The sequence below is a fragment of the Patagioenas fasciata genome, chromosome Z (assembly GCF_037038585.1).
Source record: "Patagioenas fasciata isolate bPatFas1 chromosome Z, bPatFas1.hap1, whole genome shotgun sequence".
Lineage (NCBI taxonomy): Eukaryota > Metazoa > Chordata > Aves > Columbiformes > Columbidae > Patagioenas > Patagioenas fasciata.
The window spans coordinates 58,223,697-58,243,222 of NC_092560.1; the positions used below are offsets into that span (position 1 = coordinate 58,223,697).

Below are 19,526 nucleotides of genomic sequence, written 5' to 3' on the forward strand. Positions count from 1 at the left end.
CATTCACTCTGTGTGCACTGCATTCACACACAGAATCACAGAATGTCAGGGATTGGAAGGGTCCTCAAAAGATCATCTAGTCCAATCCGCAGCATGTTTTTTAACTTCAGTGGTTGCTTCCAGTTCCTCACGAACACATGCAGTGTTTGAAATGTACTGTGGCATTGAAGTAACTACAACTCACTGTTGTGAATTTAGTATACTTCGGAGCTCGTGGAAGTCATTGCAGTATTTCCCCACTAGGGAGGTTCTCCTGCAAGTTTGTTCTTAGGTACAGAGACTGCGCCTTCTGCTTCCGAGTTCTGCTTGTACTGTTAGTTGAGTATGTTTAGCATTTTCTGCTACTGATTTTTTTTTTTTATTTTGTTTGTCAGTTTTATTTTGCAGCATTTCATGACTTAACAGTTGTTGCAGCAACTGTAAACTCATACAAAATAAAGTTACACAACAATAACTGAGCAGTAATTACTGGAACACTGCCATTAAAATCACACCCATGCATTTATTACAGTATGAAAAACCTGTTCTCAAATAATGGATTCTTAAGTTTTCTGCTAATGGAACAAAAATACATGCAGTGTATATACAAACACAACCTAGACCTACGCATTTTGCCATTTAATTTGCTCTCCAAATAAAAGCCTGAGGCTTTTTTGATGTATAACTTAACCTTTCTGTGGTCTATTTTTCTTTTATCATCCATCTGAATAGCCCACCTAGACTGAAGTGGAACTAATTTAACATCTTTAGTAGATGCTCGAGAGGTGCTGACTGTTACCATCTTGAATCTGAACCTCTCTTGGTGTCAGAACACCCTACATTAGGCTCTTGCTTCTTGTTGAAGGTAAAATGAATTAATTTCAGTGTGCAATAAGCTGTTGAGGAATACCTGTTTCATTAGTTGTGATACACTGAAAATGGAAATACAGTCTTTTCTGCTGGTAAAACAGCGTTTTAACCAATTATTGTAGCTACCCTTCCTAATGATAACAGGATAGTGATACTTTTCTGCATTGCTTGCTAATCAGTTAGCATTTTTTGCTCTTGTAGCGAAAAGTTGACAGTAATATAATTTCTTTTTGACTTTGCTTATGGACAACTTCAGATATATGATCATGTCTTGCAAATTCCTAGGTACGCTTGCAAATTTTTAGGATAGTAGGATAACTTAAGTTGGAAAGGAGCTCATTGGGTTTGTAGTTCCCTGATCTTTTTTCCACAAGTGTCAAGTTCAGACAAGGGACTTCAGATTGCAATTTTGGCAAAACCTGTACTAAAATTTTATTCATAAATTTTTACTGTAGAGTTACCTGTTGCAAAGATTTAATGAAACAAGCAGACACTGGACACTTACTTATGCTGTGATTATTGCCTTCAAACAAATAGTGAAACTGATTTTTAGATGTTGCGCTTTGTCTAAGACTATGTTAGACCTATATCACAGGAGATTCCACGTCTTCATGCCTTCTGCATTCAAAAGATTTGGTGTTTGTCTCCGTAGCAAGCTACCGAGATACAGGTGTATTTATCCCTACTGTGTTCAGGAAGGCATACTTCTATATTTCAGTGTTGTTTTGTCCAACTGTTTTGTTTCCAAGTCCTAAGTCCTGCAACTATCAAGTGAAGTTTCAACAGAATCCTTAAATGCAGAGGCACAAATGTACAGTCACCATGCTGAAGAGTAATGCAAACATTCTGACCACTTTGGAATCTTTTGTGGATTGCTTTACTATCTAATCCTTACCAGGAAACATCTACTTTTTATGTCCAAATAGTGGCTGTAACCAAGGGTCTTCATATTCAGCAGAGCACATATGCTGCATAGCTGTGTATAATTACAATTATACGCTCTGTGATTTCTGAGGATTCTAGAATTAATAAATCACTCTCAAAGGGATTTAATTTTAAAAGCTTTGGTTTCCTTCTGAATCATCTGCAACACCAGCATTGGGAATCACTTGCTAATTTCTGACTTTGAAGGTAATTAAACAATGTGGAGATTTTATGTCTTGTTTTTCTGGGAACTAAGTTATTATCAGTTAGCAACTCTTCTCTTCCAATTCTAGGTTTGTGAGGAGTGAAACTACTTTAGCTTGGTCCTGTTTCCATTTCATTTCTACTTTGATAGCTTGCAAGACTGGCTTTGTTTCTGGACAGTACTGATCCTACCCACATATGGAGCCAGTGGATGGACATTCTGTTTGTGTCCCTGATACTCACTAGGAAATATATTCTTCCTTCCAAGAACTGCAGATACTTTGTGATACCTGTTTAGCTTCTGTGTCATCCTGATTGATATTTTTTTGTTTTATGTGTTTTAGCCTTTTGTACTTGCATTCTTTCTGGTCTCCTTTCTGTAGTATTCTGTCTGCTCCTTAGTGCCTTTCAAGGTGATGAAAGCAGTCTATTTTGTGCAGCATTTCAGTGCAAGCCTTTAAACAGAGTTAAACCAATACAGGTTTTGTTGTCAAAACACTGCTTTGTGCTTGGATGTTAAATGCACAGTATCAGAAATCCTTCCTTATTTATCCTAAGTGAGTTCCCAGTAATGAATTTTGACTGAATTCACATGTCATTGTATATTGGAGAAGAAAAAGATTGTACACCCTACTCATTTAAACAAAATGAAGTTTATCTGTACATTATGACATTGCTTCAGCTCTATGGCAGACTTAATTTCTCTGTGGAATAAATTGTAAAATATTCTCCCAATATTCTAGTAATTTCAGCTCCTGATGACAGTATGGGTTTTGTTTTCTCTGGTTCCTCTCTCAAGCTGAATAATGAGGATTTCAGGAATACCTGCCTATTTAGACTGCCTCAGAACAAAGGTGCTATGGTAGGAAATGAACATAAGGCAGGTCATACTGCATTAAAGATCTGCATTAGGTAAAATGTACATTTGCTTCTGTTTTGTGTGAATCAAATCAGGGTACACAAATGAGATTGAGTGAGCTGCCTTTGCCTCAATTCCCAGTTCTCCTTCCCTCCTGATGTAAAACATAAGAGCCAAGATGAACACTGTAGACTGGATACTATTTTTTGGAGATAAAACGGGCAAAACCTTATAATGATTAGTATAAAAAATGCAATAAAAGGACTCCTAGAGAAAATAGAGTCTATCAAGTTTAAAAATGCAAATGCGTTTTAAGATCATCTTTCTGTTATGGCTAAGGCCCTCACAAAGGATTGGCCACTTTTTATTGCTTTATGCACTGTAGTAGTGATTCATTCTGCTTTGAAGTGAGATTTTTAGTGAAAATACCACTTGAATTTTTTACAGTACTGATGCCAGAAAGTATTATAGTATAGTACAAAAGTACTGCAGTCTGTTACCCTAAGTAAAGGATACAGGAAACTTGGGGGATTCAAGTGGGAGAAATTTGCCTCTTAATTCATTTTGCTGCACTTTCCTTTTTCAGTTGACTTGATGTTGAGGAGTGAGCAGAGTGTTGTGGCTACAGACCGTAGCACTGTTTTGAAGTATAGGGTTGTGAAGGACCATGCCTCTGGACACAGGTTTCATGGTGTGTGTTTGTTCATGCCTCACTCAGAACTGTCCTCTTCAGCCCATTTTTGCTGATGCTCAACATGGTGTCTCTCAGTTATTTTGATACTGTGCACTAAGAGCAGAACTGGTGTTTTGCTCATCCTTTCAGGAAATCTTTCCGTGCAGGTGTTACACTTAGTACACCAAGCGTTATTTTCTTTGAGGAACAAGGGAAACACTTTTTATGTGGTCTATTATTAAAAAAAAAAAAAAAAGTATCTAATGATAGTCCAAGGTTGAATTCCAACAGATAAAAATATGTCTACTATTAAGCATTTTTTCTTTCATCAGAACCGTCTAAAGGACCAGCCATATGGAGGATCATTGAAGCATCTCACTCACCAATTTCCTGGACTGTGCATCTGATGTGGAAGGTAAAGCAACATGATAAACTGCAGGAACTGAGTATTTTTCGAAAAACATGAGCTTCTAAGTGGCAAAACTTACCTCAGCAAACTTGAGTAGATAGGTGGGATTCTACAGGTTTTATTGATATGAGAAGCGACTTTACTATTCTTATTATAATAATTAGTTACGAAAAATTAAAGGTTCAGATACAAAGGCCATCAGTTATCTGAGACACATCTGTTATCCAGAGTATACAGAATCCACTTTCAGATTTCCTGTCCTTTAGCAAGTCTGTTGAATTGGAAACTTTCACTTATGCCTTCTACTGTATCATAAAACTTTTGTGACACTTTCTGGACATGGATACTCCAGCTTCAAAACCTGTTAGGTCTAGAGACATTCCAGAGGCCAAGCTTACCGAGTGCAGCACTGCATGTTTGCATGGAGTAGGGCTGCTATGTCTAGCTGGCTGATTACTCTGAAGCTGAGAAAGTGAATGTAATTATGGTCAGTCCACATCTCCTGCTTTTTGGTCTGTGAACTTTGTGAACACACTTGATCTACCTGTCTGTTTATTATTATTTTTCCCTGTTATTGTGTGCCTTGTATGCAGTTACCTATCTATGGATATGGCATCATTTTCTGATGTAACTCATATGCCACATGCAACTTCTGACATTATTTAGCTTAGAACTGAAAAACTGGTGCTACCCTACAGTTTCAACACTTTTCTTTTGAATTATCTGAAAACTGGTAGTGTTATACAGAAACATAGTATTTTTCTGTGTTATTAGATAACACAGAAACAAGTATTCTTCCATGTATAATAAAACTACTCAGACTGTTCTGCATTCAAGTTCAACACAGCTTAACACTTTTATGTTGTTGTCTTGTAAAGTCACATAAAATGCAGGTTCTATCAACACATTCTGCAATCTTTACAGAATAGATTTTATTAAATGACTAGGTAGGACTGTGAGCCAAGAAAAAGAGGATTTAAGCAAGAAATAGTTTTGGAAGTTACTGCTTTACAGAAATGAATGCAGGTTATTTGCACTTTCCTTAAATATGCAGTTATTTTATCTATGTAATTGCCTTGCTTTTAGATTTTTCAATGAAGCATCGAAGACAAAGGTTAAGTCACATTTGTTCTGCATCGGTATAATCAAAAATTTGTTTCTAACAGGCATTGGAACCATTTGAAGCCAATGGAATAATCTTGTACTATGAAGTGACTGTCAGAGCTAAATCACCTCTCTCCAGTCCACCAGACAAATACAACGTTAGTACCACAAACCTTACATTAAAGATGCCAAATGGAACATACGAAGTGACTGTGATTGCCCATAACAGAGCCGGGGCATCCCCTCCATCAGTTTTACTTATCCCAGCAAGTAATTCAAAAGGTTAGTGTCCTAGTAAGGTCTCTTTCAAATGCATCTGCATGGCTTTTGTTAAAATAAACCTTCAGTGTTGTAAAACAATACCTTTTACAGAGAATCATAGAATTGTTTTGGTTGGAAAAGACCTTTACATGGAGACATAAGTAAAGTAGTGTTGAGGGTATCTACAGCCTTACTCTGTGTAATTATGCTACAATACGGAATGTGCAATTTGTGTACTCACAGGTTCATTTGAAGCTATGTGTGCTGTTTTGCTGTTCTTTTTGATCCTTAGAGCTACTGTGCACTATATTCCCTGTTGGTTCTTTTCTTTGCATAGCAGGCATTTTTGTTTATTTAAAAAAAAAAAAAATCAAAGAGTTAGGGAAGCAAGTATACTTTGTGTATATACCATCTCGTCATGATTCTTCCTTCCGCTTTCTGATGCCCCACTATCCCTTCCTTTATATCACAGTCTTACTTTCCCACATACTCAGTAATTGTATGGTTACTTTGTCTTCTGCTTCCACTGTATCCCTACTACTCATGTTCCTTTTTATCTTTTCCTTTGCATTGCAGCAGTAGTTAACTACAGGCTGGTTTCTCCTTATTTCCAGCCTCCTCTTAGACAGTCTAAACACTACCAAGACAGGAAGCAAGAAATAAGTATACAGACAGATTTCTGCTCTTAGTGTAAACAGCAAGGCAGAGCCACAGGTTCTAAAACTACTAGATAAACTAATTAAGGGTGTGTTTCAAATAGAATAGCACTGCAGCCAGAAGTACTTGGTACTTTAGTGTCTTGGTATATGAGTGTCGTGATTAGAAAGGGAATTTTAAAGTGTCTGAAGATCTGATTTCTCTCTGAAATAGATCCTTTCTTTTGGAAGAAATACTGTCTGTTTACTGTGTAATGAGGCAACTTATTGTGTTAGAGAACAGAGTAGCTGAGTCCAATTTCCAGGTTTTTAAATAGCCTAACACTGTTTATTTTGAATCTCTGATGCAAAGATTCAGAGTAAGCTTCAAAGTTTCAGAAAATGGGTTTTATATTTACTTAGGTTCTGTCAAATTGTCACCATTACAATAACCCAAAAGTGTGTACATTTGACAAAATAGCCATTACTGTGAATATCCAGTGGAAGAACTGTCATTATTTATCACTCTTCCATTTTCTTTCATCACAGCTCCTGTGAAGAATGTTAGAACAATACCTAAAGATGGCAAGTTGTGGGTACGGTGGACTGCTCCTAACAATTATGTTCTTAAATATGTGATCGAGTGGTGCCTGGTGTCCAACAGCGCAGATTGCATCATAGAATGGCAGAATGAACCAGGAAACATTCAAGGAACATACTTAAAAGGTATTTAGCTCATAAACCTAAAAATACTTTGTAGGAGACTCCAAAAACCTAGTAAGTATCCTTGAAGTGAGGAACATCCTCATGCTGAATAGTATTTTGTTTTAGGATAGGAACTTGGGATAATGCTGAGGTCTTATCTTACTTTATCATGACTGTGCAGGTATCTGTACATTTTTGTCAAATATAAAATTGTATCTAATCTTGCATTTTGAAATTTGTATTAAATAGCAGCAAAGGTTTTATCTGCATTTTGGCTTTAGTCCTCTAATTCTTGGAAACACTAAAATAGTGAAAAGGCTGAGTTCCTTCAAAATCAAATTCTTTCATCCATCTTTCAATTCAAACAATGAAACTTGATCAGCTTTATAGTTCTTTTCAGATTATGATCAGCAGCTCAGATCAATTTTGGGATTAGGTGCTGCAGACAGATTAAGGCTTTTATTTAAAATAAATCAGAAAAATACCAGACTTCAGTTAAATCTGTTTATTAAATTTAATATTTGAATGCAGACGATTATATTGTTCCTTTAGTTGATATTTTGGAACAGTAGATCAATGACCTCTAGAAGAAAAGTCAGCTGCATTAGGTACAAGTGCATCTTATAAAACAGCTGAAACCCAGAACCCCATATTTGAAGTAAATTAGAAGGATGGTGAGGAATCTGACTGTGAAACAACACTTTTTAAATTCCTTTTAGGCGATGTAAAGCCGTTCAAGTGTTACTTGATAACTGTGTACCCTCTGTATGCTGATGGTCAGGGAAGCGGACAGTCTGTAAAGGCTTATCTTCAACAGGATCGTAAGTACAAAATAGTCATCTTGGAGCACATAAACTGATTTTCTTGACTACAAATAGTAAGACCTTTATTTTAATGTGTACTACATAATGAAAAATGGTCCTACGCTTGAGGGTCATCTGACATAATTGATCTTGTCTCTCCCATTGACATCCATTTTCAGTGTTTAGGAGTTAACTAGATGTCCGTGACTGACTCTCTTTTTTTCCAACCTTTATCAGTTAATGTCGCCTGAATTTGTTATTTTATTGGTATAGTAATATTTCTATGCTGATTTATTTTAGATTTTAAGTATGAAGTCAAGACTAAATTCAGTTGAAGATTAATGTGATCTGCTGATTACTGTTTTTCATATCTTTTTTCTCTGGAGGTTTCTCTTTTAAAACATCTTTGGAGTTGCTCTATTGTCTGAAAATAATGCTTTGGAGATTAATTATGCCAGCTATTCCATTGAAGTTTTTATGCATTAGTAATTCAGTGCTTATTAGTACACTGCTGCTGTGGATGTGAAGATGCCCAACAGAAACTAATCTTCATCTCCCATTACAGGTCCTTCAAAAGGACCAACTGTTCAGACAAAAAAAGTAGGAAAAGCTGAAGCTGTTTTGACATGGAACCATCTCACAGTGGATGAACAAAATGGATTTATCAGAAGTTACACCATATTTTACAAAACTATTGATGGAAATGAAACAGGTAACAGAAAGCAGAGAAGTGCTTTGTGGTACTGAAGTATTCCATCCATTTACTTTCTAATACACATATTCCAGAAAAACAACACACAGAAATTGGCTGTCCTGATAACATGAAGCTCATGCCCGGGGCATAGCTCTCCTCCATGCTGAACAGAAAAGTCCCTAATGAAGAATTTGGAATATTCAGCCTGTGTACAACACAGTACACAGTTTAGCTTCTGAAAGCTGATTTGTGGGTATTGTGCTCCTATCTCTCTATGTTAACACAGGATCAGATGATGGTATAGGAAGATGAAGCTAGACCATTTAAGATGTGAAGATGTTGGCTACATTTAACTTGATAAAGCCTTAAAAAATAAGAGGGATTTTTAATTCTTCTGGAGATCTAGATCAGTATATTACTGATGTAAAACATCTTGTTTGAAGTGCATTTTAGTTCTCAGTACTGCATATAACCTGCAGGTGTAAGGAAAGGAGCTAGCACTAACAAAAGTTGTTTTTTGTTCTTTAGATATGCTTAAATTGGAAGGGCCAATTACTACCAATGCCTACCTTACTTTTTTGTTATTTCTAGTTAATCATGTTTTTTTTCTGGTTCATAACTAGATATTTCTAGTTAGCCATGTGTTCAGCTTATTAGAGACCTTTAAGCCTTAACTTTACTACGAGTTTAGTTTGTAGCTACTTTCTGGGGGTCAGGGGGAACACAAACACAGGAAATTAACACATAAAATCATCAAGAAACAGACGAAATTCAAACACTCAAACAGAAGCAATTGAATCTGAGCATTTCTTGTACAAGTTTATAGTCTATGTCTGTATATTCCATGAAATCATGCGTCTTACTATCTTGTACATCTAAAGACATGATGTCCGAATGCTACTGTGTTTGTGACAATCTAATAAATTGTACAGAAAATTAGTACAATTTTTTTTCTCTCTCTAGCTGTGACAGTGGATCCTTCCAAGACAGAGTATACCCTTTCTCCTCTAACAAGTGACACACTGTATACTGTGCGGATGATGGCATACACAGATGAAGGAGGCAGGAGTGGTCCTGATTTTACATTTACTACACAAAAATTTGGTAAGGAGGAGTGGAACAATTATATGAAGTAAAGTTGCAACAGCATAGCAAGGCTCTGTGTAATATCTGATAGGAGGGAAAGGTGGTTTTATTTAAAAGAAAAAAGTTTGTCTCACTCACACTCAACAAGGTAGATGTGATATCCAGGTAGCCTGTGTAGTACTCAATCTCAAAGAGGTAGTTTAGTCAGGATTTCTGCTGACTGTACAGAGGACACGCTATCACCTGCAGGTCTCCTGGACTGCTCTTTTGCGTTAGTAAACATGCTGGTTTTGGATGTGTTTTGTGTATGCTTTATAGTATTATTTTGCTCCTAGTTTGTGTGAGTCATTAGGATATACTCAGTGCCCATGTCTTCTTATCTGGTGTCTGACGGCTTATACTGTGGTCTTAACGAGTCCAGAGTCTTTGTTTTAATCCGAAGGTAGGATGGCCTTTGCTATCCTGACAGAGATGTCCTGAGAAGATGCAGAGGTGTGCTGGGATCTTGATCTGCTAATCTAGGTTCCATTCAGCACATGCTTTACAACCCTTCCTCAGGCTCTGCATTCTCATTTGTATCACTGTTAGAGTTTGGTACTTTTCGTGGTGAAGAATAAAATTTATTGTATGTTCAACTGTAGAGCAGTTCCTGTTTGTAACGGTAAGAGCAACAACATTAACTGAACTTACTTACGGAAGGTATTTTTTTAGATTTAGGAGTTTTTAGTTTTGTTTGGTTTTCTCTAAACTGCTGCTCTTCCCCAAGCATTCTGTAAGGTTTACTTAAGAACGTGTATAACGTCGGAAGGAATACACAACAATAATGCAACCTTAAGTGTTTGCAGGCACAGGATGTTTTCATGTACAGAATAAACTGGTGGATGAGTAGTGACTTGGCGTATATTATTTGACCAGGATGTTATGGCAGCCAGTAGGCCACTGAAACACCTGGCCCACAGATGCCTTCATATCGATGTTACTGTTATGTCTGCCCAACTGTAAAATTACTTGATATGTCATTATTACAGCTTCTAGACGAACCTGTGATTTTTGTTGATGCAAGGCGTTAGATTGTTGGGATGGAGCTTTTCATGTTTTCACCAACAGGCTCTTCTCATATGGTGAAAAGGTTCTTCTGAAGATGAAGCTTGAGACTGAGCGCTGCAGGTGTATTCAGTGTCAGATTTTCCCTGTCCCTTTGGGAATGTGTGCTGCTGCCAAGTTCCTTAAATGTCAAAGTGGGCCATAACTGCTTCTCTTCATTTTCTTCAGGGAAAGGAGAAATTGAAGCCATAGTTGTACCTGTGTGTCTAGCGTTCCTGTTGATTGTACTCCTTGGAGTTTTGTTTTGCTTCAACAAACGTGATTTGTAAGTATGAATGAGGTCTTACATTTCTGATGTTTCTGGGCATAACAGAGATGACAATAATTCAATACAATCAGCAAATATTCTCCACTTAGATCAGAAAAAGAAGTTAAAATGCACATTGATTGGAAATAAACATTTTTATGTTTTGAGAAATCAGGGCCTCTTATGATACTAATTTCTTATTGTTAACCAATAGCACACGAACAAAGTGTTCCATGACTCAGTCCTCCTAGGAGGTTCCTGCTTCCTTGCTAGAGTTGGTCAGGATTAGCTTTGCTTGGTTTTGATCAGGATATACTGTCTGTGTTTTCTTAGTCATCATACAAGAGTGGAATGATGGTCCCTAGTTTGTAAGGTACAGAAGAATTTGTTTGCTGGCTGTATTTGAGCTATTTAGTTACAGGGTTAGCCAACTTTAAGCTTTACAGCCAAAAGAATTAGGCAGACATTTATCTACCTTGCATGACCTCAGTAAAACTCAGTGTCTGTTTACTACCAGCTGGGATCCTGCTTCCTCCTGCTTCTTCTACTCCAGAGCTCTTGTCTGTGGCTTTAGCTGAGACCTTATTGCTGAAGTATTTTCCTGGGCAAACACCTCTCACCTGTCCCAAATCAACTCTCTTTTCTTTCTAATTAAAGACAGCAATTTGTGCCCTTTTCCTTCTGACCTCCCTGCAGCTTCTGAAGTTGGCTTTTCATAGATGTCAGTTCAAAAGCCCATCTTGGAATGCTCTTCACAGTTCTCCTACAGAGGATCTGTTCTTGGAGCCTATTTATAAAGAGCAGGATAAATGCATCAGTTTCAAAGTTTGTTTGGGTGGGACTGGTTTATCTACAGAAACTTCTATGGTTAAGGAACAGTCACTACATTCTTAAGAGTTCAGAGATACAAAACACCAGGAAAGTTTTTGTTCAAATACTTCATTTTCAGCTGTGATTTTTAGTTGTGAGGTTGGGTTAGATTTTCACAGCTGTGATATTCATGGCCGTCTTAAAGAAGCAACAGTATATTTTTATACTGATATGCATTATAGAGTTTACCTAGATAATTGCTCTGTAGATTCTGGTGCCAGAGCACTGGAAGAGGCTGCCCAGGGGGGTTGTGGAATCTCACCTGGAGACATTCCAAACCCGTCTGGACACATTCCTGTGTAACCTCATCTAGGTGTTCCTGATCCGGTGGAGGAATTGGACTAGATGATCTTTCAAGGTCCCTTCAAATCTCTAATATTCTGTGATTCTAGAGTGCTATACATTTGAAAACCCTTTACTAACTGTTACCATTTGTTGGTTTGCCTTACGTTGGATGGCGACATCTAGTGTGTGTGGGAGTTACAAGTACAGCGCTGTGTTTCGCTAAGTGATACAGCTTCCTACGAAGATGTAAAGAAGTGCAGGAAGCATTCCTATGTGGAAATGACTACTGCAAAATTGCTGTGTAAGGGAGTGGTGTCCTGGATTATGCAATACTTGCTATTGACATAGGAATTTGGGTAGTGCATCTTGTAATTTTTTTGTTTTAATGCTTTACAGAATTAAAAAACATATCTGGCCTATCGTCCCTGATCCATCCAAGAGTAACATTGCTCAGTGGTCTCCTCAAGTTCCAGCTAAGGTAATACTTCTCTTTCAGCATCCTGTATCTTCCTAGTCCAGAAGGTTTCAGGTAAACTAACCAGTTGGTCTTCTGTGTTCTAGTACACATGGATCTGAAGGCAAAAAAATGGATGTTAAGTTTCATGACATGATATGATATTATATTATATGGTTAGAAGATTTTATTGCATCAATAGATTCAGCATTAGAAATACATGGTCCTTGGTACAAGTTCACAACATAGACCAGGCTTTAACATTGTGAATTATATCCAGTTTATTAGTTGGAAGGATCTGAGTCCTGATTATTTTACTCATTCATGGGAAATCAGGTTTAAGTGAACAGAACTCATTATTCCCATTCTTAAAACGCTGACGTGACTTTTTTGCACAGTTAAGTCATTAAAAAAAGGGAAAGCTCTAAGAGTTAATAATGGATGAGGAGATCGCAGCAAAATTTATGCCCCACATGGGGCATAGCAAATGACATAGCAAATTCTGTTCCCTAAACTGTGGCTGACTTCTATGAAGAAGTGCTGTGATGTTGAATACATTGTTGGAAAAAAAGGCATGTATGGCTTCAGTAGAGAATGTTCCTGTGTTCCACAGCAAATGGTTTCATGTTTGTGGCTCTTAAGAATTACTAAAACTAGAGCAAAGCTTACACACCCATTATGGTTTTAGAGTAGCTGTATAATTAAGACTTTGTATTGTAATCAAAGCTATGACCTTCATTTTGTAACAGATATTTTGGAGATATTGCTAAACTCAGTAAGGAGAAGACTTATATGAAAAAAAAAAAATTGAAACAATTACAGAATAAAACTTCAGATATTTGATGAGGTTTTTGAGTTTTAACATAACCTTCCTCTTAGGCAACATCCATCTCTTTCTTTCAGCATAACTTTAGTTCCAAAGATCAGATGTACCCTGAAGGCAGCTTCACAGATGTAAGCGTCGTAGAAATAGAAGCTGATGACAAGAAGTCTTTTTCAGAACAAGATCTAAAACCCTTTGACTTGCTTAAAAAGGAAAAAAGTACATCAGAAGGGCACAGCAGTGGTATTGGAGGATCCTCATGCATGTCTTCTCCTAGGCAAAGTGTCTCTGACAGCGATGAAGGCGAAACTACACAAAACACTTCAAGTACTGTTCAGTATTCAACTGTAGTACTTAATGGCTACAGAGACCAAACACCTGTACAAGTCTTTTCGAGGTCTGAGTCCACCCAGCCACTGCTAGATTCAGAAGAGAGATCAGAGGATCAAACTGGAGGAAGTGACAGTACAACACTGAGGCAGCAATATTTCAAGCGAAATCGTGGTCAGGATGAAACCAACACAGACAGACAATGCTTTGAAAGAACAAAGCAAATTACTTCTGCTAGTGAGGGGGATCTTGATGGATTTGCAGATCAGAGTTCACAGCTGTTGGGCTTCAGGCTGGAAAAAAATACCCAGGAAGCTGCTCTATCAGATGTTTTACTGACAAGTACTGAAGGACAAACTGTGAGAGCTGAAACAGTGGAAGGAAATACACCATCATTTGATGAAATGCCAAAAAGTTACCTTCCTCAGACTGTGAGACAAGGAGGATATATGCCTCAGTGAGAGAGGAAACTGGCTCTGTTTAGGCCTTCATTAGTGCCTGTTCACACTTGCTCCTGTGTTTTGGATAAATTAAGCTAGGTATTTTTGTCTGAATACAGATAGAAATATTGAAATCAAGTGAAGACTACATTGACAAAGTACAGTAAGGCCTGATTTTGTGGAAAATTTGCAGTCCAGACTTGCTGGAGACTTTTACGCACTACATAAACTGTCTGGATAGCTGAACAAGCCGTTGTGCTACCTTGGGTTTTTTGCCTTGTCATACCAGACTTACACATGATTGAAAATGGCAGGTTTTGATTAACCACATCAGGCAATAGACCTCCTAGAAGAAATACTTTGATTTGTGACAGAGTACAAGCCTGAAAAGCCAGCTTTAGTTGCTTGGAGCATCTTTGTGCAAAAGACTGAAGCTTAGTATTCTAACATGGAACAATTGTGTCATTTAGTTTTCAGTTGCTTGATTGACTTTCTGAATTCTAACTTGGCTTACCAGACATGCAAATCATGTTCACCCCCATTTAAAAGTTACCAAAGTTAAACAGAACTTGCTGTGCTGTGCAAATAAGAAAACACCATGATCGCTTGACCCTGAATGCTACTATAGTAATTGATGTTCTGCCTATGTTTAGATATGTGTGCACACATTATTATATAATAATTTGGTCTAAAAACGTGCCTTGCAACCTGATGCAATTCAGTCTCATGTTCAGAAGTTTTAAAATCCAGATAAACATACAGATTAACAGTTACTCAGAGGTTTTGTACCCAGATCCCTGTCTGTTTATAGCATACCTCTCTGGTTGTAGAAATTGCCTCTGTTTAATAAGTGCATCTTTGCTTTATACAGCTTGAGAGGCAAGTAATGAGCTGTAACTTTTTACCATTTTTGTAACTGCTCAGGAGAAAGAGTAGATGACCTTCTTCCTGATGGACGACAACAGTGTGCTGTAGCCTCACTGTTAGTGCTGCAGGACCTCCTTAAAACTGAAAGCAGCAAACACCAAAGCATTCAAAGTCGTGGAAACTCTCAGAAGAAAAAAACAAAACCTATTCCCTGAATTAAAGCATTACTGGTAATATGTATCTGTTAGCAGTCATGAGCCACAAATAACACTTTAAGTGGCTGCTAAAATTCCTTTTTTCCTTAAGTCTAATTTTTCTCCTGTTCATACAGTTCGCATTTTATTGAAGAAGGTACACTTCTTGAAGATTATCTCTACGAGGGTTTAAACAAAAATGAAACTACATTAGAATGAGCCCCTTCTCCAATTATAACTAGAAATTTTATGGCACTCTTTTAGATTTTTTTTTTTTTTGCCTTAATCTAGTCAGCTTTCTAATCTGACACTAATAAAGCCTTTATTCAAAACACTAAATGCTGTGTTGAGAGAATAAAACAAGGTTTTATTTCTCCTTCAGCAAAGAACTATGTATTTAAGACCACCTGAAACATTTTGTGCTGTGACCTCTGGTGCTGCTGTTCTGCAGAGCACTTCCTAAAGGCCCTGGAAAAGCAGGTGTCACTATCATTTCAGCCTCCCTTGGCCTTGTCTGCCAGCCTTCATGGAAGGACAGGTGTACATACAAATGTTCACCTGCATCTTCTGCTCTTGTGACAAAAAAACTCAATACTAGAGTAAATTCATAAGATTACCTCTCGAAGTCTGGACTATTTAAAACAGATAAAGAATGCAGAAATTTAAAAAACATTTCTGTGTTCCACAGTTCTTTTCTCTCAACAGTATACTTTGTATCTGGGCACTTTTTTAAACTAACAGGCTATATTGTAGCTTACTATAACTACACATTTCTTCAGACCAGTCCTCTTCCTTTTATTCCCAACTTCACCTCAGCACCTTCAAACTCCCTCCCTGAGGGCAGGAGCATAATCAAAGCTGTGCTGTCAAGAGACAGCAGAGACCATCTTTCATTTTTTCAGAAGCTGAAAGAGCATTTTTTTCATCAGAACACATTCCTCTTGGAAAATAATAGGAGTTAATTTACTGGCAGATGGGTTGTCTTTTCTATGCAAACTATATAGTGACTGTAGAAACCACAAGTGAAAGGTAAAGTGTCTGCAATGTGTATGTTTATTAGAGCTGCCCTGCAACCGCGTGCATCTAATCCACCTCCGGTGCATCTCTGAAACATTGTGGGCCACAACCTGGCTGCTTAGTCCGAACATTGCTTGGAAGGCCAGATACTTTCAAAAACATGCAGATTTTTTTTTTTTTTTCTTTGGTGATCTGGTGATGCTAACTTTTGATAGCATCAAAGAATATGATGCATTTGTCATAATTGAGGGGCAACTTCAGTTATTCTTGAAGTTGCTATTTGCCTTTCTGTTGTGTAAAAGAAGGGCATTTTGTTCTCAGTTGTTGTTAATCATGGACCGTTTCCAAATATTGGAAAAGTATTGTCAAGAGATTTGCATTTTTAAAGGTCTGTGCTAATGAGATGTCTGGCCTGTCATGTCTAGCATCTTTCTTTGTTGTGGTTAGGGGTAATCAACTCACAGAACCATAGAGGAGTGTATCCTAGAGAAAATTCTGTATATCTGGCAGAGCTATATTCTATCTTTCAGTCTTGTGCATTTATCTAGGGCTAAATTACTAAAAACTAAGCAGGAGATACTGGTGGGTGAGCAGCTTGTAGAAGCCACAATACATACAAATAACAGGTTTATGGCTTGTTCATAAGCCTATGTGCCAAATATTATACCGTGCAGTGTCAGGATTTAACTTGATTTTGTACTTGGATCGTAACAATCTAATTGTATCAAACAGTTAAATACAGGTTTTTTTGAGCATCTGTAATGTCATTATAGCAACCTGCTGAAATTCTCTGAAGTTGGCCCTAACATAGCAGTTAAAGAAAAAGCTTCTTCCCCCCCAGTAACTATGTTGCACTTTAGAAAATAAAGGCATTATTAAAATAAAATCACACTTCAGTACTGACACTTTGATGTCCATCTTGATTTCCTGGACTGGGATTTTTCAGGTAGGGGTGGGAGAATAACTGTAAAGACCTTGTAACTTTGATGGCAGGCAAGGGAGGCTAGTAGGAATAGAAACTATTTTTCGTGTATTAGCATGTTTGGAAGGTCTCTTAAGTGCAGGTTGGCTAACTGCTCCTCTGTTTACAAAAAAGTTAATATATTTACCTCCAGTGTTGTGGTGGTTTTGCTAGAACAGAAGGTTGTTGGGGTTATTTCTGGGGTGTGTTGGCTTGCTTTCAGGGCAGTGAATCTGGTAATATCCTCTCCCACTGTAGTAAAAGTTTTGGGATTATGTTCCATATGCCCTGCTGTAGCAAACTGCCTGTTAAGCCTTAACCTGGCAGCACAAAACACAACAGACCCAGAATTTTTCTAAAGTTCGTTCTGGAGTGCTTGTGACAGGCATGTGCCTATCTGTGCTACAGCAGCCTAGCAAAATGACAGTTATCAGGACTGGAAAAAAATTTTGGCCTTAGGAGGAGGAAGGAGTTTGCATGCGAGGGCTGAGTCCTGTTCTTGGGCACTGGAGAGGTCCCATGGCCTGGGGTGGGGTTTGCAGCTTCAGCTTTGACTGTAGACCATGAGCAAGTAAACCACAAGTAAGTTAAAACTTACATTAGTGGGCCAGATATGTGGGAATCATCATGTTGGTTTAACTTCAGTAGTGGAATTTGTTTAATTAGTGCCAGGTCTTGAATATCCAAGACCCACATCAATATATGCTGCGGGATTTGAAGCTCCAAAGACTCTTAAATTGTTAATAATAGTCAGCCCCACTCCAGGACATTCACATTTTAAATTTTAATTAGTGTGCTTTAAACAGGACTAAATATACTAGTTTATTGTCCCTCAGTTGTTGTAATTAAGGTTAACTGTTATTTCGATACATTCCTTAATGTGTGTTAAAAAGTTCTTCCGACTGGTGGATTTTAAAACGTTATTAATCCCCTGTAACCTTGTCTGTTTGGTAGGATTGCTACACATAGCTGTTCTAAAATTCCAAGAGTTGCTTTTAATGGTATTTGGAAGTAGTTTATAACAAAAATTTTGAGGGCTTTTTTCATGAAAAGGCCATCCAGGAATTACAGCCAACCCCACAATATTCATCTTAGCTTTTGTTCTGGAAAACTGCAGTAAAGGGGAGGTATAAGTGCATTAAGTACCTTGCATTGAACTCACTAATTCTCTTCTCTCTTCCTTAAAAGAGATAGGATTAGCTAAGAAAGAAAAAAAAAAAAAAAGGAAAAAAAACTATAATATGTATGTTTGCTTTCACTTGTTTCCTTTTTAGTACTTGTGCAATCTGAGCCATTCCTAATAATGAAAGTAGTGCTGACTAAATGCACAAGGCTGCATTTTTTTTTTTAAGGCCACAAGATTTGATATGAACAGATTGAAATTTAATGAGTAAGGGCCAGATCTCAGCAACTGTCCACTTCCCCCTCCACCCCGCTCTTAATTTTAGTGCAGAGAGAGGACGGGTAGTAAGTACCTCGCAGAACGCAGCCTTAGCCACTGCTTGTGTTTAATTGCAACGCAAACCTTGAAGGGGATAAAAGGGATCATATGGGGATATATGCAATAAAGGCATTGCTACTCTGCAGAAGCACACATTTGTAACAGCAGATCAAGACCGCGTATGGCACAACTGCCGACAGATGGACAGACAGCTCCTCCTGCACAGGCTGAAGCATCTTCTGCAGCCTGACCAGCTGCTCTTCTCTGGTGACAGCAGGCGCGGTAGATGCGTGTTCTGTGCGGTGTTCAAACCGGTAACACCTTTTGCTTTTCTTCATATCAAAGCACATTCGTTAGTGGATCCAGTCAACTTGCTGTGGTTTTTTAATACACCAGTCTTGTTTACAGTGTCACATACAGACTGACACTTTGATACAGTGATGGATTGTCTCATAACCAAGCGCTTTTATTTGGGGATAAGGAGTCTACGGTCAGGGTTACTGGTCATCAAATGTTGCTGTGTGGATACTGGCATCTAGGCGAGCAGCCATGTGGGACATGGGGACAGACCTGCTCAGAAGGAGAGTGCCTTGATGCTGGATTGGATGGATAGCAAATGTAAATATTGTCTAATTTTACTATGTACTTCAAGTAAGTATGGCTGATGAAGCTACTGGTAATTTGAATGCCAGCTTTAAAGGGCTTGCATACTTCAGCCAAACGTTAAACTTGTAAATTGCTGCATAAGCTGTCTCTATATGGAAATGTCTTAATACCAGTACACTATCTTGATTCTTTTGCAAACTGCATGTTTATTGTCATATAAACTTTGCTTTCTACAATTTACTTAATGGTCAGTTTTGAATGTCTTCTTCTTCTTTGTTACACAACTGAGCCTGAATGTTACATTTATCTCGTACATAATCTATGGAAAGAAAACAAAACAAAATTCCATACTCTGTGTGCTGGAGTCCATGTTTTGTAAGGCTGAATAGTCACCGAAGGAGAAGAGTCTGGGCACTTACCTAACAGGCAAGAAACAGACATTCCCAGAGAAGGGACCATGACCATGGTCCCCCAGGACAAAAGGCCACCAACTGGGTATATGGGCAAGTCCAGCAGCAAGTGAATGCTCTTTAGTCCAGGTCCCTGTCCCACAGACGCAGCTGCCCATGGGTGTGTATGTTCTGTGCTCCGGGATCTCACCAGGGAGGGGGTGGCTGTGTCTGCCTGCGGCTCTGTGCTCCAGAGGTTTTAGGCAAGGCTTGTTTAGATCTGTTGAAAATG

General features: G+C 38.1%; 1 protein-coding gene across 2 annotated transcripts in view; it reads left to right on the plus strand.

The window, feature by feature from the left end:
* IL6ST (interleukin 6 cytokine family signal transducer) overlaps positions 1-19,195 on the plus strand; it is a 36,249-nt gene extending 17,054 nt beyond the window's left edge. For both annotated transcript variants that reach the window (XM_065860173.2, XM_065860172.2), the window contains exons 8-16: positions 3,842-3,924; positions 5,085-5,304; positions 6,468-6,644; positions 7,343-7,444; positions 7,992-8,138; positions 9,084-9,224; positions 10,479-10,575; positions 12,109-12,190; positions 13,070-19,195. In XM_065860173.2, the coding sequence (XP_065716245.1) occupies positions 3,842-3,924; positions 5,085-5,304; positions 6,468-6,644; positions 7,343-7,444; positions 7,992-8,138; positions 9,084-9,224; positions 10,479-10,575; positions 12,109-12,190; positions 13,070-13,780 (1,760 nt within the window). In that variant the 3' untranslated portion in view covers positions 13,781-19,195. The remainder of the gene's footprint in view (positions 1-3,841; positions 3,925-5,084; positions 5,305-6,467; positions 6,645-7,342; positions 7,445-7,991; positions 8,139-9,083; positions 9,225-10,478; positions 10,576-12,108; positions 12,191-13,069) is intronic.
* The last annotated feature ends 331 nt before the right edge of the window (positions 19,196-19,526 follow it).